This window comes from Pseudopodoces humilis, chromosome 24, assembly GCF_049639895.1.
Source record: "Pseudopodoces humilis isolate 2021_Gansu_Grassland_sample_001 chromosome 24, ASM4963989v1, whole genome shotgun sequence".
Classification (NCBI taxonomy): domain Eukaryota; kingdom Metazoa; phylum Chordata; class Aves; order Passeriformes; family Paridae; genus Pseudopodoces; species Pseudopodoces humilis.
In genome coordinates this window covers 5,461,809-5,482,894 of record NC_142223.1, presented here as the reverse complement: position 1 = coordinate 5,482,894, position 21,086 = coordinate 5,461,809, and the positions used below count along the sequence as shown (strand labels likewise).

General features: G+C 42.3%; 2 protein-coding genes across 10 annotated transcripts; one reads left to right on the top strand and one right to left on the bottom strand.

Moving 5' to 3' along the window:
• Positions 1–931: 931 nt before the first annotated feature.
• SLC35E2B (solute carrier family 35 member E2B) lies at positions 932–11,507 on the bottom strand. 4 transcript variants are annotated; one of them, XM_088066438.1, is made up of 9 exons: positions 11,173–11,439; positions 8,746–8,829; positions 7,379–7,514; positions 6,345–6,472; positions 5,930–6,050; positions 5,561–5,614; positions 4,840–4,912; positions 4,131–4,276; positions 932–3,420 (listed from the first exon to the last, which is right to left on the bottom strand). In XM_088066438.1, the coding sequence occupies exons 1-9, from the start codon at positions 11,255–11,257 to the stop codon at positions 3,177–3,179; spliced, it is 1,071 nt and encodes a 356-aa protein (XP_087922564.1). In that variant the 5' UTR covers positions 11,258–11,439; the 3' UTR covers positions 932–3,176. The 4 variants fall into 4 exon arrangements, with proteins under 4 accessions (XP_087922564.1, XP_005530473.1, XP_087922563.1 ...); XM_005530416.3 differs by lacking the exon at positions 11,173–11,439 and adding an exon at positions 11,447–11,507 and having other exon boundaries at positions 935–3,420; positions 8,317–8,829; XM_088066437.1 differs by having other exon boundaries at positions 935–3,420; positions 8,317–8,829; positions 11,173–11,188.
• A 96-nt stretch (positions 11,508–11,603) lies between these two features.
• On the top strand, positions 11,604–20,590 carry LOC102112580 (uncharacterized). 6 transcript variants are annotated; one of them, XM_005530415.2, is made up of 9 exons: positions 11,604–11,718; positions 11,890–11,971; positions 12,883–13,036; positions 14,401–14,546; positions 16,110–16,286; positions 16,987–17,100; positions 18,378–18,464; positions 19,315–19,462; positions 19,859–20,025. In XM_005530415.2, the coding sequence occupies exons 1-9, from the start codon at positions 11,708–11,710 to the stop codon at positions 19,888–19,890; spliced, it is 951 nt and encodes a 316-aa protein (XP_005530472.1). In that variant the 5' UTR covers positions 11,604–11,707; the 3' UTR covers positions 19,891–20,025. The 6 variants fall into 6 exon arrangements, with proteins under 6 accessions (XP_005530472.1, XP_014114695.1, XP_014114694.2 ...); XM_014259220.2 differs by lacking the exon at positions 19,859–20,025 and adding an exon at positions 19,103–19,220 and having other exon boundaries at positions 19,315–19,397; XM_014259219.2 differs by lacking the exon at positions 19,315–19,462 and having other exon boundaries at positions 19,859–20,590.
• Positions 20,591–21,086: the final 496 nt, after the last annotated feature.

The following is a 21,086-nucleotide window of genomic DNA, read 5'->3' as shown; positions in this document are numbered from 1 at the left end:
GAAGATAAGTGATGTCCCAAGACAAAAACGGCCTTGAGATGGACAAAATTAGAATGACTTTAGGCACTGGGCCTAAAAATCAGTAAATGTAAGACTAATTAGTAGACTTACATAACACTACATTTAGTATGCACATGCAAACCTTTAAGATTATCCAAAGGACAACAAGGAAGAGGAGAAGCCTTTGCCAAAAGAACCACCCCCCCCCCCAAAAGAAGACTGAAGACCCCCTAACAAGAAGTGAGGCATGCAATGTGAAGAAAAGTGACATAAAGTCAGAAAAATCGTAAATAGGAGGAAACTTACGGGAAATATTAATGAATATGTATAAGCATACAGTATGTAAGTTTAGTTTGAAGTGCTTTGTTTGGTATGTGAGGCAGGGTGAGAAACCCTCTCCATACCCTGGTCAGTTTTGTACATGAGGCTGAGTGAGGAACCCCCTCCATATCCCGGTCGGTTTTGCTTATGCTTTAATCATACTTAATTACTGGCAGATTATATATATAAATTGTAATTTTTTGCTAAATAATATGCTTTTACTAAACTGTATTATTTTATACCAAATTACTATTCAATTTACTAAATTGTATTAATTTTTAAATAAACTGCCATTAACCCAAGGGACCTAGTTGTCAAAATTCTAATTTCATTTATAACAGACTGGGCACGGCCCAGAACAGCAAAGATCCCTAATAACAATCCCTAAAATACACTGATCCCTAATTATCCTCCACTGGAAATATGACAATATAATGTCATATAATAGGCCATATAATGGGAAATAATGATAATTTAGAAGCACAGGGAGTGCTGTAACACCTTACACCTCAGTGCATCAGGAATTCACAGTTAAGGAATATGTGCTCTATTGAAAAATGTAAAATAAATAATCTGCACAGCTCCAGCTCACAGAGCTCGTCCTCATCACCAGTACTTGGGTGTGGCAGCAAGAAATGCAATGAAAGAAACTCTAAAGTGTTCCCATGTTCCCCCAAATTTTCTGGGCAGCACTGCTTCTATCATACCATAGAAAGAGCTGGGGTGTGACACCCTTGAAAATTCTTAACAAAGAGCAAAAATCTTGTTTACACAAGAGAAAAGAAGATTTACTGCTCTGACTGGAAAATAAAAAGGTTTTACAAGTGGAGAGCCAAGAGGTTAGTTTGTTTAATCTAAGGAAAGCAAAGGCCATAGAGAGGGCAAAGCAAAATACACAAAATCAACACTGGAACAAAGCCCAACAGAAGAGGAGGGTTGTGCTGCCACCCATGAGCTTCTCCAGGGGTTCAAATCCCATTCCCAAATCCTCCCAGAGCTCTGTTTAGGTCACAGAAAAGCAAAAACCTGCTGGGCTTTAAAATGAAGCAGCTGATGGTGGGATTTATGTGAGAGCAGAGCTGGGATTTCTGTCACCTAAAGCAGAAATATGACACAAACCACACTTTTTTTTTTTTTTTTTGTAGTTGTACTTTAAGAAAAATCTCAGTGTATTTGGCAGAAAACAAACAAAAAATCCCACAGAGCAGCACGCCACAGTCCATAGCTTTTATAAAAGTGACTGGAATACAAAAGAAAATGAAATACCACAGATGTGTCACATACACAAGAATGCTAAAATTGGTATTTCCTTTCCACAGATCTTTGGGGAATCTGCCCCAGGCAGCCACTTAGGTGTGGAAATGTAATCACAAGTGTAAATGTAATTTTACAGGAATTCCACTGGTAACTTCCTGTTAGCCATTATTTATAGCATAAAGACCCACTATATATCCATGCTCCAACCTCCCAGAAGGGTGGCAATTATTAAAATCCACTCATTTTAACTTAAGTTTTGTTTCCAAAAAGCCCATGTGAATGTTTTTGTAGCTACATGTGCGCTTTTTTTGCCAAAAAAAAATGTCTGTTCTTCAGAATTTTGAAAAGGAAAGTTAACTTTTAACCTTTGATCTACCACAAAAACAAATGTCCTTTTAAAAAAAAGAAACTTACAAGCAGCAGAAATAAAGATTTGCCTCAGTTTATGGTTAATATTCCTCCCTTCCATCTGTCACAGATGCCTCTGAGATTTCTTTACATAATGAGAAATTAGATATTTTACATGCAGGTCAGACTCATAACCCTGAGTTTCTAAAAGGCAGCCTTTTGCTGCACTCTTAGAAATAATATAAAATACCCCATAAATTTCTTTCCTCATGAAAATGAAATTAAAACAACAAAATGGTTTCTTATAGAAATACAGATATTCTGCTTCTTTTCTCACCACAATTTTCAGGTGTTTTTTTACCTCTAAGCAACTACAAGTATTGAATTCAACACTCCATTTACAAAGGGTATGTGTGTGAACACTTGCATGTCAGTTTTGTCAGTAAACCATTGGAATGTGATATTCCCACGTTACAATTTAGGAGGAAAACCTCTACAAATCCTGGATTTGTAGTCAGCAGTTGGTGCTCACCAGAGCTCATTACCCATAGTTTGCTTCAACCAAACCTAAAAAGTTGGTTTTTTGGGAGAGAAAGGTGGGAATTCTAATCCCTCTTAGAATGATGGAATATCCTGAGTTGGAGGGGACTCACAAGGATCATCCAGTCCAACTCCTGCCCTGCACAGACACCCCAAAATCCCATCTTGTGCTGTCCAAATGCTCCCAGAGCTCTGGCAGGTTTCGGGGGCCCAAAAATTCCTTAGGGCTTGAGATCCTTGAGGCCACCCCAGAGCAGAGCAGAGTGGGAAGATCCCTGCCTTGGACCTCTTCCATCTCTACACCACACAGGAATGACAGAGGATGCAGGAAATACAGAGCAACAACTGGGAATTTCCACGAGGCACCAATTCCATCCCTCTGCCAGCAGAATTCAGTGTGGGGCCACATTTTCACATTATTTGGATGGGGAGGGAGACAGGAATTGTTTTCCCACAAGACACCAAAATTCTTTCACTAACACAAGCTTGGACATGATTTCCAGTCGAGAAAAGACAACAAAATCCACATTTACATTCCAGGTCCTCTCTTTGGGGCATAAGATTCCCAAGGCTTTCTTGGATTCTTCCCAGCTCCTTCCTGCTTCAAGTCCTGGGCAAGACTTGCCAGGAACTCAAAGGAATCAAAGGAAAAACCACATCCAGAAGGATTTCCTTGGACCCTCTCTTGGTTGGCAGGATAATGAGCCACATTAATCATAGGGTTCCAAATCCTTGGAGATCAGAGGCTCGGTGTCCTCAGTGGGCCCTGGCAGGGACTGTGGGGCTATGACCAGGCTGTGCAGGGTCTCCTGCTGGTGCTGCTTGGCCTTGTTGTAGAGCAGGACCCCCATGGTGACCAGGACAGTGCCCACGGCTGACAGGCTGGTGATCTTGTTCCCAAAGACGATGATGCTGAGCCAGATGGACAGGGCGTGTTTGACAGTGCTGGCAACGCTGCAGACAACGGCACAGACATCAGGGACAGTGGGGACAAAAAGGACAGCGAGGACAGTGGGGACAGCTAGGACATGAGGGACATGAGCAGCTCTGCCACATCCCACAGCCAGTCTTTAATGTCTGCCTTGCTCCTAAACACCACCTCAGATGCCACTTCAAACCCCCACCATCCTGGAATTTCACTTCTTCATCTCTTTCCAAAATACCTTTAATTTTCCTTTTTTTCTAGCCACCACTTCCAGCCCCAGCCATCCTATGATTTACCTCATTCATGTCTTTGCACAATACCTTTAGTTTTCCTTTTTTCAAATGACACCTCAAATTCCACTTCCAGCCCCAACCATCCCGTGATTTTCCTCATTCACCTCTTTGCACACTACTTTTACTGCCTGGGTCTCAAGCAGAAATACTGAGCAGGTAAAAAAAGAATAGAAAATAATGTTCCTGCCAAAAAATGCAAAATAGTGTTCTTGACCAAAAAATTATAAAATGGTGTTTCTGAACAAAAAAAAAAATTATAAAATACTGTTCCTAAAAGGAATATAAAATTGTGTTTCTGACAAAAGGGTATAAAATAGTGTTCCTGACCAAAAAAATAGAAAAAAAGTGTTTGTGACAAAAATGAAAAAATAGTGTTCCTGATACAAAATATTCTACAATAGTGGTCCTGACCAAAAAATAGAAAATAATGCTCCTGATAATTTTACCTGAAAGTCACAGGAGAAATTTTCCCCATCAAGGCATAGGCTGTGACACTCTGCAGGTGGAAGAGGACTCCATCTATCAGGAGGAGAATGACAATATCCTGGTTGTAGCTGAAGCTCCTCCCGCTTTTCCCAATCACAGGGACGTCCTAAATAAAAAAAAAAAAAAAAGGAATAAAAGGAATATAAGAAAAATCCAAGTGATTTTTCACCAACTGTTAGAAGCAGATAGAATTTTACATTTAAATTTTAGCCCAACAAAACCTAAAACATACAAGACATTTAGATCTTGTAATTTTTTCTCAAAAACAATTTGCTTTCAGAGAGTTAATATTCCTGTATATCACATGAATTTCAACAAAAGTCAACAAATGTTCCATATTTTGTTTGCAAGTCTTTATCTGAAACCACAAATGCACTGAGATAAAATCATTATTTTAACTGAAAAATCCTGAGATAAACTCAGGCTTTTTGGATTAACTCACGTCTATATTAAATTATTTCTTTTACCATTTTCTCTTTTTTGCTCCCCCAATCTCTTGCAAACATTGGATGAATTATATTTCAGGCTGATTTTAAAAAATTGGAAGGATAAAAGGTAAAATTTAAGATTAACCTTTGTTGCACGTTCTGCTTACAATTAAAAAAACCCCCAAACCTAAATTCACTAAAAAACAAGCTTAAATTCATTAAAATAATAAATTCAAATTACCATGAAAAATATCCAAGCTGGAATAAGCATAATCACAGCAGCAGCACTTGTGTAGAATTGAAGCTCTGGGGCTCTACAAAGAAGAAAAAAAATTTATTTAAAACTTCCTTTTTAAAAGAAAAGAGAGATTTGCTGTCAGGGACTGAAGTAAAAGGCACAAAACACCAAAAGTAGTTTTTTATCTCATGGTAAAATACAAATATATTATTAAAGGTACTTTTCAACACAAGACTTTACTCTTGGTTTAAGTTTCAGAGTTAAAAAGTTGCTTTCTGCACCCAGTGTTAAGGATGGTTCCTGACTGCAGAGTAAGGACTGATTGCTGTGAAAATAGTATTTTTAGGGGGTTTATTTATATTTATTATTTATATATATAAGTTTATATATATAATTTATATATTATTATTTACTTATTTATTTTTATTTATATATATTTATTTATATGTATAAAATATATTAAATAAGTATTTTATAAACTATTATGAAAGACATACATAACTACAGAAAAATATTTATAGAAATAGTTATATTTTAAACTTTTTATTTCTGGGCGTTGTAGCTGATTATGAAACTTGCAGTAGGGAGCTCAGGGGAATTTTCTTGCCCTGATAAAATGATAGAGGTGATCAGATTTACACCTTCTGGTGCAACATAATGATAAATATTTAGTTTCTTTATGCAGCTTTAATATAATCAAGCCTGAAATGTTTTGAATACTTACGAAAATCTGTATTTATCTCCACTGAGTAGTTTTTTGGAAAAGACATTTTGCAAACTAGAGAAGAAAAATTAAAAAAAAATTAAAACCACCATTTAGCTGTGTTTTAGCTAGGACAATTCAATCAGTCAGTCAATCCTCAGGTGGATAAGTATTTTCTACAAGTACAGAAAGGAGTTTGGTCTAATGAAGTTTTATTATTTAATCTCAATAATGCTGTTAGATATGAAAGTGAGTAATTTGTTAAAAATACATTTTCAATACCAACATTTCAATGCACTATACAGAATTAAATATGTTAAACAATTTTCTTCCGTCTCCTAATAAAATTAATTGCTTTTTTCCACCACCAGAGCTCTCCTGGTGCCTCACCAGTCCATGATGTTGGTGGACAGAGCTGCAGAGAAGCCCAGGATGTTGAAGCTGATTTCAGTGGCAGTGCACAGAGCCAGCCCTCCCATCACAGGGATCAGAGAGAGATTCACCGGCAATCCTGCAGAAGAAAAGGGCCAATCTCAGTTTCATTGCTGCATTTTTAATGTATCCCACTCTGAATTTTGAAAGAATTTGAAATTCTGAACAGCAAGAAAACAGGACCACACTGAACTTCAGTTATTTAAAGCCACTATGATTCCTTGACAAAAAAATAACAATCCCCTCACACCAAACTCTTTTAATTCTACAAACTCAGTGTGTTCAGACTGATTCTTCAGCTGCATTTATTATATTTCAGTGGTCATTCTTTGACCTTGAATAGAGAGTAATTAAATCTCATTTCAAGAGTCACCAGTGTATTCCCCCAAAATCATCCGGGACATGATGACAGTGAAAATAGGAGCAGAGCTTTTCACAGTTTCTGCAAATGAAACTGCCACATTCTTCAGGCTGACCAGGCCCAGGACCACTGTTGCAAATCTGCAGCAAAAGAAAATCACAAGAAATTAATAAAAAAAAAAAAGGAATTAGTGCACCAGAAGAAATTAAAATAATGCTTCGTGAGCTACTCTTAAACATGCAGCATAAAAATAATTGCACTGTGATTTCTCCTGCAACTCCAAGGCCAGATCTATTTCTTTCAGCTCTGGCTTAAACATTATTTAAAGCAAATAAAGGCACCCTTGGGCAATTGTGGAATGTCTTTGGCTGCAGAGTGGATTTCCAGAAAACAAATTTACTTTTTAGCACACTCCAAGGTTCAAGTGATCATTTTTTAAGCCAAAGTTTTCAACAGGCCCAGTTAGAAAAGTGAAAATCTTCTGAGAAACAGTAATTCACTGAGGAAAATTTATCTGCAATTATCTTTAGTATAAATTAGATATGCTACACAATTACCACAGTTTAAACTCTGAAATTAATTGAATTTATCTCTTATTTGATTTTCTTTATCAGTTTTGCAGGGTAGAGGAAACAAAACCAGGCATTTTTGTTCCCTCCTCGACCACAAACTGATACTATCCTAGTGCGCAGCAAATATTTACTTTTCAAAAGATAAATTTTAATAGCCTGGAACACTTTTGAAGCAAAAGGCTGGTAAATATTAATGCACTAAACAAACATCAGCCTCAAAAAGAGCAGGAAGAGAGTAAATGGAAAGAGAAGTGAACTCTGAAAAAATGAAAATGTAATGGGAAGGCAAAAATCTTGACATCTGGGAAAAGGAACAACAGCAAATAAAAATAAGATTATCCTGGGATATTTCTTGCGGGGGAAAAGGTGAATACTCAAAACACCTTATCAAAGCAGAGAGACATAAAAACACAGATTTGGTTTGGAAAACCACAAATATTAGCAAAGATACTGCAGGATATCTTTCCCATTTACCTCATTAATCCCACAAAGAGCATGATCATGATGAAATTGGGGGGATAGGAGATGCGGGTTTTGTGCTGGTACAGACAGCATGGAACAAACATCTTGATGCAGCCAATGAAGGTGGTGGAAAGCATTTGAACAGCACCTAAAGGAGGATCAGAGAACAGAAATGAAGTCAGATCAGAAGCTGGAACACAACAAATCAATTTTCATGAGAAAATTTCTGAAATTAGCATCTATGCAGTATTTTTGGCAGTTAAGAAATAACTGTGTATATTTTATATATTCTCACAAAAGCCCTTTGCTTCTACATCTAAACAAGGTAGCACAATAAAGCAAATGTTTAAAAACCTGGTTCACAGATAAACTGCCCTTTGTTTGCCCCTTAAGAAGAAAAAAAAGAACTAAAATGGCCACTGGATAACAAAGATCACCAAAGGCAACTCTTGGCACTGCACAGCTCTGGAGAGCATCAACAACTGACTCAAAATATGACTTTTTGTTAAACCCTCCAACACAGAAAACAAAAAAAATTACTTTTTTTTTCTCCCTCTTCAAGCTCCTCTACAAGCAAAATTTAATCTTTCAGCAAGTGGAGGAAAGGACAGTGTCAGAAACCACTTTAAAGGCCAAAATCCCAAGTTCCCAGCCTCAAGATCCCTCTCCACATCTCCCAAACTAAGCATTTTTCACTTCAATTGAACCATTCTCTCCCTCAGCTTTATATGGGATGATCTGGGATTATCAATCATAGAATCATATCTTGACTTAGAAGGGACCCACAGGGATCATCCAGCCCAACTCTTATCCCTGCACAGACACCCCAACAACCCCACTCTGGGCCTGGCAGCATTATCCAAATGCTTCGGGAGTTCTGGCAGCCTCTGGTGCTCCTGTTCCAGTAAAATAAATAAATCTCTCCCTGGAATTCAGGAAAAGCAGGGTACCGAGCATGCTGGGCTCTCCCTCCAGCAAGGACAGAATGTATTTGTTAAGGAACAGAGTGCAAAAGCTGAAGAAAAACCACAAAGTGAGGTAGATGAGAGCATGAGAATTCCAGATGCCCAGGTCGGATTCGATGACTGTGGTCTCTGTGATTGTGATTTTCAGGACATTCTCCTCTGGCAAACTGTCACTGCGAGCAATCACAAATTTCTCACTCCTGTTAGCAAAGAGTGAGCCCAGCTGGAACAGGGATTTTCCCTTTGGCTTCTCCTCCAGCTGGGGAGGACTTAGGGTTGCCGGAGTCAGGGCACTTGTCGCAGCCGACATGGTGAGGTGAGGAAATGAATATCTGTACTTCACACAAAGCAACACTGACACAGCACTTGTTGAAACAAAAATGTCATGTGGTTAATGCTTCATCTCCCAGGGACCTGGAAAATTGGTCCTCCAAAGAACATATTGCAGGAATATAAACTCCACATGCTTCTTCATGTGGGCTGCTCCATGTTTGCTGCCTAAAAGGGAAAAAAAGGGAAAGAAGAAACATGTGTGACGTTTTACATCTCTAATGCAGCAAAGATAGCACATTTCACCTGAACTTTATGAAAGATAAAGACACTTCTGTAATCCTTCAGACTGGATTTTGAACTCCTGATGTCTTCGTGCCAAGATTAAGCAACAAGAACTTATCTTAGGGAGGTTTTTTATTCTAAAATAACACCCACCCTCCAGACTTTGTGTTTTTACGCCCTTTTTCCTCCGGAGCACCTCAACACAGCCTTTCAAATTATAACTAACTCCTCTTCCAGACTTTGCAGTGTTTTTGACCTCAGTCTGTCTTTAAACACTCCCCAGAAAAATCTTTCCAACCCAGCAAATCCAAGCAGGAACCTCTGCCCTTAGTACTAATTAACCTGTTATCAACCTGAGTCAGAGAGATTGATAATCAAAAGCTGTAACTCCCAGTAATCACAGAGCAACCCTGGTAAATGTATCCAGGTAAAAAAGGTAGGGAAACACGTCCAAGAGCTTTCCAGAGTGGTCATCTGTTTAATTACATGGGCATAACGCAATCTTCCTCCTTTTGCTATACCATGACAGTCAGTATTAGCACCTGCAATTCTTAAAGCCTTTCTAACAGACTTGGCAACAAAAGGCATTAAATGATTTGCAAACAGAGCTCTTTTCTTTTACAAATTACACAAAATGTGGCAAGTTACAGTAGCAGAGACAACAACAAAACCACCCTGTGGTCTTTACTCCTCTCATAATCAATGGCAAGAGAAATCCAAGAGCTGTGACAAGAGCTACTGCACCTGCCCCGACTTTGTGAGCAGTTCACTCTATTTTCTTTTTTTTTAGATTTTATTTTTAATGCTTTTTAAATGTCCAGTGTGGCATCTCAAATAAATCAGAAAGAGGCACTGAGGAGTTAAAGATCTCATGTCAGTATCCTACACAGCAGCTACTTCACAGTGAAATTTTCCATTCCTCACATTCTCTAGTTACCACAGCCATGCACTGAAGATTTCCATCCGCGTGCCCTTATCTCTTCACATTTTTTCAGGAATTCATGCCAACAGCACACTGAAATATGGGACCCTCTGACACAATCACATTAAACCATGAACTTGTGGTAATCCAGTTTAATACAAGACTTTGAAAAAAAGATACACATTCTCCTAGAGAATTTGTTAGGAAAAATGGATTCTTTACTCCTCCTTTTCCAGGTCATTAAAAAAATACCCCTCTACATTCAAAATAGTTAATTATCACAGCTTTAAAATATCTTTTCTGTTTATACAACTTAATTAAAACCAAAGCAAATTAAGCACAACCAAAGCCCCACCCTCTGAGATATCAGATTTGATATCACTGATTCCACACACAGCAGGAAGCAGAACAGCAAATAAGAATAAAACTACTCCCCTAAATTACTGACCTGCTGGCTTAAATCAACTGGAAAGTCTAAATGGGCTGAAAGAGTTCTCCATCTGGAACTAATTCAGTCTTCCTCCCTCAAGGCCAACCGGCAGCTGATGTTTACCAACAGATGAAAACGTGGCAGTGGTTGGCAGTTGTTTCTCTTGGATTACATGCAAAGACTCAATCTTCCAGCTCAAAAGAACCAGCAGCTGAGTGCCTCTTAGATTCCTTGTACCTTCTCCAACCCTTAACTACACTCCCAGTAACAATATATTAGGGTGAAAAAAATATCCACAAAGACCTTTAGAAAGTCGACTTTCCACAAATAGAAACGAAAGTTCAAATATATTGTAAGGGTTTGATAAGCTAAGGTTGATCTGACAGTGAAAAAACAAAGGGTTGTGTCCATGACCCTTCATCCATTATGCAAAAGGTCACTCAAACATTGTCCCCAACGCAGCAAATGCACAAAATTCAGTACCCTGAGCAAGCGTCACTCATTAACACTGCTTGGCTAATGGCAACGAGAGCATCTAAGATGTTACAAACACCATAAATACAACAGCAGAAGACGCAGAAAGGCTGAAACAACTTAGCACTTCGTGGCACTCCAGCTGTGCTTCTGCTTCACCCACTGCCAGAGCCTTCCCTCCGCATTCCCAACCAGCTCCCCACAGCCCATTCCCATTCCCGCCCGTGTCCCGGTGCCCGCAGCTCCCGGAGCATCCCCGCACCTGAGCGGGGTTCGGAGCCCTCCCCGGGAGCACCCCGCCCCTTCCGACCCAGCTTGCGGGCCCAGGGGCTTTTCAGCACCGGCTTTCCCCTGCCCGGGCCCGGCCCGGGATTGTCCTCTGCGGCACCGCTCGCCGCTCCCAACCCTCCCTTCTTCCCTCCCTCCATCCCTGCAGCCCTCAGCGCATCCCGGCCGCCACCTGCATTCGTTGCTGCCGCACGGCTCCGGTACCACCAGGCTGCGGTAGCACCGGGCTCCGGTACCACCGGGCAGCGGCTGCCCATCCCCTGCCGTGGCCGGAGCTGAAGTGGCGGGTCCGGCCGCGCACTACCCCGCCGGGCCCCGGGAGCTGGCCGGGCACACCGGAGCCGAGCGCCGGGCTCGCCCCTTTGTCACCGCAGCGGCGGGGAGGCCATTTTACCAAAAACCACGAGGAAACCACGCAAAGTAGAAGGGGGTTACAGGGCACGCACATCCGGGTAGAACCGCGCAGAGCGCTTCGCTGCGGGCCTCCCCTCCATCCAGCTGGGTGGGATGCCCAGCGCCGAGGGGACTCCCAGGGCGGAGGGGCGGGAGCGCGACGGCCCCGCCGCCCGGGAGGATCGCAAGCGGCGCTCCCCAGCCGTGCCGGGGAAGTGACGCTAAGCGGGCCGGCCCCCGGAAGCGCCGCCGGGACCCCTCCGCAGCTATGTAGGACCCGCCGCCAGGACGGGACGCGACGTGCGGCCGCCGCCATGGATGGCAGGTACGGCCGGGCCAGGCCACACCACACCACGGGCGGCACGGGGGCGCCTCCCTGCGCTTTCCCCGCGCCTCGCCTGGAGGCGCCTGCGCTGGGAGTGGGGGTTCGCGGGCGGTTCTCCTCCGCTGTGGGGGTGGTACGGACCCCCTGACGGCCCCGCTCTCTCTCCCACAGCGGCGCCGCGGCTCCGGCGGGGCCCAGCCTACCCAATCTCACCCCGCGGCACCGGCAGCTCATCCCCACGCCCTGCGGCCCCGTGAGTACATCTCTGCTGCTGCGGTAGCTTGCCGGTGTCTTCCGCTTTTCTCTGCCCGGGGGGTGGATGTAAAAACACGGCTCGAATCCGCGTCCGAAGTCAGGTGGATCAGGGAGTCAGGTGTCCGCGCGCCGAGGCTTATCACAGCTCTGCTGACAGCGTCGTGGAGTGTCCTGAGCTGGAGGGGACCCTCAGGGTCATTGATCCAGGCCCTGCACAGACACCCGAAAACCCTACCCTGGGCATCCCTGACAGCTCCTGGAGCTCTTGGGGCTGAGCCCATTCCCTGGGGAGCCTGGGCAGTGCCCAGCACCCTCTAGGAAAAGAACCTTTCCCAATATCCAACCTAAACCTGCCCTGGCACAGCTCCAGCTGTTCCCAGGGTCCTGTCCCAGAGCAGAGATCGGAGCTGTCCCTCAGGAGGAGCTGCAGACCCTGAGGTCCCCCTCAGTCTCCTCCAGCTGAACAAAGCAAGTGTTAAATTCCTGTGAGGATGTTGCTCCACCTGAAGTATTTTAATATAAGAAAATAGGACTTAGCCTTACTGAGAACGCTGGCCCTGTCTTTACAGTTTCCTCGAATTAAAAGAGTGGGAAAATGTTATTTCCATGCTCTGATATATGTATATGTGGGCATTGGCAATCTCCATGTTATGGAATATAATACCATGGTCTTGTGAGGCACAAGGGCTGTGGGTATAAACTGTGACAATCTAGGCTGAGATTAATTATGAAATAAAGTTAGACTTCTCCCTTCCTCAGCAGTTTGGGAGATTCATTCCAGTTGTGGAGTTTCTCTTCCCAAAGGAAACCCTGCACTGCCTCATTTACCCCACTTGCCCCAATGTAATTTTTAGGAACAGCAACAAATTTATTCTGCAGGATGTGTTAAAGAATTTTCTCCCTTTACAGATAAAACCATGTTCAGAGCTCTCATTCCCTGTGAAGATCTACTTCTTTGTCACTATTTTGTCCCTACTGAGTGTCATAGGGCTGACCATAGAGACACTGGTGCGCCAGACTGAGGAGGATTTCACCATTTCCTTTATTCAGTTGGTTGGAGTTGGTAAGAAATCCAGTTTGAATAGAGTAAATAATGAAAACAATGATGATAATAGTAATAATTATGTGATTAAGGAGCAACTGAAGTCTATTATATAAGACATACTGGATTTTCAGCTATGCCAGAAAAACTCACCACTTCCTATTTTAGTGTCTGAGCCATAATATGCTGGGAATTCAGGTGTCCACACTCCGGGCTTCCCTCCTTGGTTATTTCCAATCAGAGCTTCAGCAGAAACGTCTTGGGTCCATTTGTATTAAACAGAAGTTAACATGAAAACACGAGGATTTCAGGAAATTTCATGTGCATATGCCATCTCTACAAAAAGCCTGATGACCAAAAAAGAGCTTATTTTCAAATTTGTACAGATCTCTGTGGATTTAGCAGCTGAATTTGCAAAAAAAGGAAATACTATCTTAAGCCTTTCAGGTCTTCCTGAGGTCATGTCCAGAAAATCACATGATTTGCTTTGTAATTGGCCAATAATTTTTTTCATTTTCTCAGTCCCTGTTAAGGGCAGTGAAACAGGAAGTTCGTTTACTGAAGGTTTGTTTAGGGAGACTGAAGTTATTATTTAATTTGAAAATTTGTACAATGCTTGTCCCCATGTCCCAACAAATTTGGATGAGTTGATGTGTAGAATTAAGGAAGCAGTGCTTTGCAAAGAGAGATTTGTTGTTATTTTGGCTGTGGTAAGAATTTGCAGCAGCATCCTGTGAAAGAACAAAGCCTTTGCTTTATTTTTTACCAAAAAAGCATAAAATTCACAGTGACAGCTGACTGGGGGCTTGATGTAGTTTATAAAAATAAAACTCAAACCAGTTCTCACCCAGTTATTTTTTGGATTACAGTTTGCAGGGTGGGGTGTTTCAAAATTTCCACACTTAAATAAACTGAATCCAGTCCACGTTCAGTTCCACACACAAACCCTGTGCAGTGGCCAGACCACACAGGCAGCACTGTGGAGGGTGTGTGTGAGTAATAAACTACTTTTTAGTCACCTGAATTACTCTGGGAAGATGATTTGATTTCAGTTCTTTAACAAAAATGGTGCTGTTTTATTAAATCAAATAAACAACTGGACATAATGTTCAGTGTGGTATTCATAGAACGACCCAGCCCAGCTGCTAGTTTGGATAATACACTTCCATTTTCACAGTGTTACTTCACAAGTAATTAGTGTAACTAATTATTTAATTTATTATATGCTAAACACAGTGGGGAATGTTTTAATTGCACGATTCAAGCTCCTTGGTATGAAGAAATACCGAGGAGCCTCAGGGACACTTTGATCCTTCCACTTTGGCTCCAAAATAGGGAATTTTGCCCCTGTTTGAGCTGGCACTGACATTCCCTCTCCTCCCCAGTGTTCTGTGTGTATTATGTGAGCAGGGGCATCCTGCAGGAGAACCGCCAGGAGCTCGTTGTGTTTGTGCTCTCCATCCTGCTTGTGATGCTCCGCTCCATCATCAACTTCACTGTGCTCCCTGCTGAGCAGAAGCCAAAACTCCTGGTCAGTCTCCTGCTTTTAACCAGCTTTTCCTTCCCCCCACAGCTTGGGTTTGAAAATCTGTCATCAGGAAGGCAAGATGTCTGTGGTAACAGACATTTATATAAAAATAAATTATTATATATATTAATACATATTACTATATAATAGTATTGTGTTATATATAAAATATGCTATTATATGTACTATATGTACTGTTATATATATAATTTTTTTAAATTTATTTTTCATATATTCATTATTTAGTTCTTATTTATTTTTTACATTTATTATATATAATATATATTTTATATATAGTATATAATTATATGTATAGTATATATTATATAATATGTAATTGTATATAATAACTATATGCATGGTATAATCATATATATTATATATTATATATATAAATTGTTATATATTAATGTATTATTGTTACTGATAACAGAGAGTCAGGCTGAATTGTCCCTATTGAACAACAAAATGTGCACACCCACAACTGCAAATCTTCTTTGAGCTGTTCTCTGAGTTTCCTTATGGCAGCACCCAAAAATAACAGAAATACCAAAGAATTACACAAAATTACTGTAAAATGTACCCTTCACCTACCCTGCTTCAGATTTCTCTCTGTGAAATGTCTGGCCTGAAGTCACATAAACCTAACCTAGGCTAGAACTGGAATCCCCAGTCTGTGGGCACAGCCATTAGCCAGTGCTCATAAATGTGTTTTTATGAGATTTATGGGAACCTGCAAGGAAACAAAAAGATACAATAATTCCACTCCAGGTTATCTTGTTTGCATTTTATAGCAGTAAAAAATTAAAGGATTGTATTCTAGGCCTTACTGAGGTCTGTAGTTAAATTCCCACTTGTTGTGCTTCCAGGAAATGCTTTCTTTTTATCACATACTTCTCAACAAGGTGCTTCCCTGCTGTGAAGTCATCCAAAAATTATTCTTCAGCAGGAGAGGTGGCAGCCAAGCAAGGGAGAGGGAGAAAAAGCAGCTTTGCCAATTCAGTTTATTTATCAATTAGACATTCAGTTAAACAACTTTATCTGTAGCAAACTGGGTTGGTAGGGTCAATAAAGAACAGACATCAAAAAATGCAGGTTACTTTTAAGATGCACAGCCAAGTCATCAGTTTAAATATTAAACAAGAACTTCAAAGTAAAGCCTGGTATAAATGTGAAAAGTACTATTAGGGGTTTTTTTACTACTCTAACGGTAACTTGGATTACAGTAACTCTGCTTCCTGAGCCACAATAATTTCTAGTTATAAATATTTTCATATCAGTGTAATCCTGAAGGATGTTTTGCCACTTAAGCCATCCTTAAAGCAGGAGAAACGGAGTGTTAATTCCAGCAAAGTGGGCACAAACAGACACAAACCTGTGTTTCTTGTAATTCTGCAAGTCCAGCATTGAGAATAATCCCCTGTCCCCAGTGGGAAAGGTTGATTTGTTCCAATAGGAAGCTCAGAACCAGTCTCTGTGAAGATTTTCTTACTCCTGTCTGTATTTCCAGCTGGATTCCAGTGCCAGCCTGTTGTGGCCAATCCCATCCTGTTTCTCTTCCCTCAGGCCCGTTTTGTGCTGATCCTGCTGGTGGGCTCCTTGGATGTGATCTGTGCCCTCATCCTCATCCAGAGCCAGTCTATGATGGCATTCCGAGTGGGGGGTGCCCTGGAGAGCCTCCAGTCCCAGTACTTCATGCTCAACCTCTGCTTTTCCATGCTCACTTTTGATCTGCAGGCACAGGTACAGAGCTCTGGCCCCCCAGATTCCCTTTTTCCCTTTTATTGATAAGATCTTGGACTGGCTGAGTTGAATTATTCCATTCCAAGAGCATTCCTCTCTCTTACCTTTGTTATATTAACTTAATAATGGTTGTAGCTCCATGTGTTTGCCTTAGCTTAGTTAAAGTCCATAAAAATGAATCAAAATATATTTTATCATTGTCCTGCACAAAAGGAGAACAGAAGCTTCTTTTTGGGAAGTTTATCCCTAAAAACAATTGCATCCAGGAGCTGCAACCCACCCATGGCTTCCTGAGCAAGGTTATTCCTGCCCATCTCAGCCTCCAGTCTCCTGATTTCCAGATGCCTCCTGCATTGAGGAAATGATTCTGGGGTGGGAGAGGGGAACTTGACCAGCAGGGCAGTAAGACAGAAAATTAAGTTACAGATAGGGGATACAGATAGGGGAAGTGAACCCAAGATCTGTTACTTCTGTAAGCACCTCTCATCCTTATTTACTGCAGCATTACTTTGCTTTATCTGCTCTCCCTGTTCTTTCTGGTTGCTGTTATTCAGGGAAGTACTTCTGTCCTTGTTTGAGGAATAATTTCAGCTTTTAGACCTGTGCCTAACTTGCTGTTGCAGGGAGTTTGTGGCAGATATTTTTTGGTGGGGCTGCAGGGTCTCCAAGAATGATTTCATCAAATGTTTGCCTCCCCCAGCTGTGCCTGTGCATCCTCTTGATCAGCCTGCATGAGATCACCCTGCTGCACAACATCATCTCAGCCACGGGCATCGTCTGGGCCTGCCTGAAGGTCACCATGGGCATCACTGCAGTGAGTGTGCAGCTGCAGAGAACATCAGGGTCACACAGCCCCTGACACTGCCCATCCTCACCCTGAGGGATTCCCACAGGCTCAGGGAAGGGAGCCAGGATGGAGAAAAGCAGAGCACAATATTGAAGCAAGGTTTTGTCTAAATCTGGGTCTAAATTGAGCACACAGAGTGAAACAAAGTCACATTATCATTGTACCATTCTGAGGGACATTGTTTTAGTCTCAGTCCTTGATCACTTTAATGAAATCTGGAGGATCACACTGACTTCAGCAGTTCTGCCTCTCTGCCAAGGCTGAGTGACACCGGGAGCAGTCCCCCAAATCATTACAGTGTTACAGACAAAGTGAGTGAGGCCTTAAATCCTTAGGAAACCACACCAAAAAGATGAGGGATCCTTTATTGGGGCATCTCTTTCACAGCTCAGAAACAGTTTCCAGGTTAACCTAAAGATTTGTGAACTTGAAACGTCATTTTTCATGTCAGACTGAACGTACTCTGAAATCTTGAGCCTCTGTTCCAAGAATGATTGCAGAATCAGGGCCAAAGTACATCAGATAAGTGAGTTTTTTATTACCAGGAAGGAGTTTAGGGGTTTTTGGGGGTGGATGTTGTTTTAGGCTCCTGGAGTGTTTGCTTTAGTCATCCACACAAATTCCTGACAGCTGAAATTCAGCTCCCTATGTGTTTTGCTGAAATTGTGCTTTTAAAACACATCACTTTTGGGTTTGGGGGGAATCTGGTACTGATCGGATGCATAAAATCCAATCCTAACATTGGCACAGTTACTGCTGTCACCCCCAGTGACTCAGCTGCTTTTCCTTCCTTTGCTCAGACTTGCCCTTCCAGCACAGGGCTGCTGCAGTCCCTTTTCTTCTTTCCCAAGTCCCATTGTGAATTGTGAAATTAAATTCTCCTGACACTTCAATCCTCTTGCTTCTCCCACACTTCGCTCCTCAGTGACTGTACTTCTCTGTAGTAAAAAGAAAGGTAGAGAAAAAGTCACAGGGAGCTTTCAGTCTCTTACCTATGAAAACATTCAGCTTCTAGAGAAAATCTGAGTGTGCCCAGAGAGAAAGGTCATCATCACTCCTGGCCTAGCTCTCAGGAAAACAAGCTGAATTTCCTGCTAAAAAACACTAGTGGAGAAGGGAAGTGGAGAGCAAAGCTAAAATTGAGAACTCAGCTAAACCAATACTGGAAATGTTATGAAAAACATGCAGCTTTCATAGAGTATATAGCACTGACTTAAAAAGCTGTATCTCATCTTATTTTTCAGATTTTAAAAGAGCTGAAACCTTTGGTGTGGGTATTTCTGATTCAGAATGTGCCTGAGGTGGTTTATCTCATCTACCTGCTCTACACGGTAAGGGGAGCAAGGCTGGGGGTCTCACCCTCCTCCTCAGGCCCCAAAGGTGCTGCCTCACCCCTTCCCTGCAGCTCCTGCTGGATTTAAAGAGAGCAGAGCACATCTTGCCTCTCCAGGGTCAACTTTTCAGGACAGGAACCAAGTCAAGTTGCTCTTGAACTGAACAGAGGGAGACGCTCTGGAAGTCCCTGCAAAGAATGATGAGGGAAAGATGAAACAAAATCTTCAAGATAAACAACTCCTCAAAAATGCCTCCCCTGCTTCACAACCCTCAAGTGGTGACAGAGCATTTGACCAGGGCTCAGTTGTTGTATTTTAAAGAATTTCCTAGGCAGCATCCACAGCTGTGGATCCTGTTGTAGCCAAAACAAGGCAGTGCAAACCCAAAAAACTCCAGTTCGGGGCAGTTTTTTGGCTCTGTAACACTGCTAAAACGTTTATCAGTGGGAACCTCCCACAAGATGTGTGAACAGAGGTGAGGAGAGAGAGGAGGGCAAGGGGAAGCCAGGCTGTTCATCCTGGGCAGGGCTGGAATGCTGAGAGTGGCTAGTGCTTCTTATCCTTCACACCCAGGGGCTGCAGCCACCCACAACCTCAGGGATCCATTTATCCAATGGAGCTTCCCATTATTCCAGGCCTGCTTGAGCTGCTCAGAGCACAGCAGGACTCCACACAGACATCATAAAAATCAGAAAACTGAGATGGTTTCAAAGTGACCAGTTGGGTTTTTCTTTTCCCCCAATTTACCACCTGGTAAGAAATTCAGTGCCCGGTTGCATGTTGTAGCTTATGCTTCGAGGCTTTGTTGCAGGAGGTGGTGATGGTTTCATGTCTCCCTTTCCTGTAGGTGATAAGGGAGTGGGGCAAAGGCAATTCTTACACCTTGGAAGCTGCTTTCATCACTGGCTCCTGCATTTCTGTTGCCATAAAATCTGTTCTGTTCTGGGCTCTGGTTCATGTCTACCGCAGCTTTGGGCAGGGACTGAGGGAGAGAAGTAAGTACCCCAAAAATTCACTGGGGAAGGTGGAGCCTGTTCGGTCACAGGGAAATAGCCAGGAAAAACCTTAGAGATAATCACAGGAGAAGGCAGATCCCCAGTCAAGCAGTTCTGCAGCCTCAGAATTACCAGGTTGACAAAGATTAGAAGTTGGGTGGAACAGGTGTGGCTTTTCCCTGAAGAAAGCTACTGCCAACCTGAGAAATAAATGCTGCTGTCCAAAAATCACACCTGTGTGAGCAGATCTCGGTCTACTTGCAATATTTCATGCTGTATAATACAGAGACAGTAAAGGGATGTGGGAGCACTGACGTGACACAATCTAAAGCTCCGTTCCCTGAGGGTCACTGAGCCCCTGCAGTGCTGCTGACTGAGCTCCCTCTCTTCCCACAGTGTTTTCTTCCTATGGAAGGATTGACTCCTGAGCCCTCCCCATGCTCCCCCTGCAGCTCTCGGAGTGAAGCCACCCTAGGAACTCCTGACCAAGGACCTGCAGCCAGGGTGGCAATAAAGGATCACTTTCCCAGAATGGAGAAGGTTCAGGAAGATGTCACACATTCCTTGGAGTAGTGCAGATGGTACAGAGCTTAAAAAACAAAATATGCTGATCTTGCTGACAGGACCAGGCAGCTTTCACTCACTCCTTTTCCTGCTCTGCTGCTTTGGAAGCACAGGGGGTTCACACCTGCACGTGAGTGGGAAATGGTGCTCCTTTCAATGCTTTTTGCCTGGATAGACACAAACCTCATGAAGGAAATTTGCACACCCTTCCTCTGTACCCAAGTCTAAAAGGGGATTGTGATGCCATCAGTTCCCAGCTTGGATCTACTACTGAGCACGTCCAGCCCTGATGGTTTGGTGACAGTGGTGTCCCCTGTTTAGGGCTCCTTTTCCTCCTCTGGCTTTAGAACATTTCAGTTTTTGTTTTTTTTTTTTTTTAACCCCAGCTACACATAAAAACTACTCCCTGTAACCTCACCCCTCCCTCAGTGTAACCAAGGTGCCATTTCATACCAGGGGGACTGTTCCAATTATGCCTTTAATATTGTAATTTTAAAAGTTTGGTATTTTATTGACTGAAACCTTTAACTACTGGCTATTTTTTAATAAAGTACAAGCACAGTTTGTGTATGGGTAATTATTTCACAAGGAACAGCACCAATTCAGTGGGAAATCCCTTACAAAACTGAATAAGGAAGAGGTTGGGACTGGAATTCATGGGTACTGTAGACATTGCCATTACACTTTGCTTCAGACACAGCTTTATTTGCAGGCAGCTGGACATTGCAAAAAACAAAATGAAAAATTTATTACAGCTTATTAGGGGGATTGACAAGGAGTCTATCAAAAGTGCTGTAATTTTTTTTTTCCCATCCTAGATCAGAACTTCTTTCCCATCCATCTAAATCAGAACTTCTGTAACAAATAGGTATTTTTCTCATCTTGATCTCCTACATCAAATCTACTTTATCTGTAGCCCAAGGGAGGCAGGAAAAGGTTAATGGTGTGTGGCCAGACTGCAGGGGCGGACAGAGCAACAGCTGCCTCTGAAACTTCATCCCACAAGTCCCAGTGGCACCAGTGTTGATGGAAGAATTAAACATTTGAAGATCACAATGTA

Coding starts and splice junctions, on each gene's coding strand:
- SLC35E2B (XM_005530416.3), bottom strand. CDS start 8,641: ATGTCGGCTGCGACAAGTGCCCTGACTCCGGCAACCCTAAGTCCTCCC. Junction 6,473..7,378: donor CTCTTTGTGGGATTAATGAG/GTAAATGGGAAA, acceptor CTTTTGCTGCAG/ATTTGCAACAGTGGTCCTGG. Junction 5,615..5,929: donor TCCACCAACATCATGGACTG/GTGAGGCACCAG, acceptor TTTCTTCTCTAG/TTTGCAAAATGTCTTTTCCA.
- LOC102112580 (XM_005530415.2), top strand. Junction 13,037..14,400: donor TATTCAGTTGGTTGGAGTTG/GTAAGAAATCCA, acceptor TCTCCTCCCCAG/TGTTCTGTGTGTATTATGTG. Junction 19,463..19,858: donor GCAGGGACTGAGGGAGAGAA/GTAAGTACCCCA, acceptor CTCTTCCCACAG/TGTTTTCTTCCTATGGAAGG.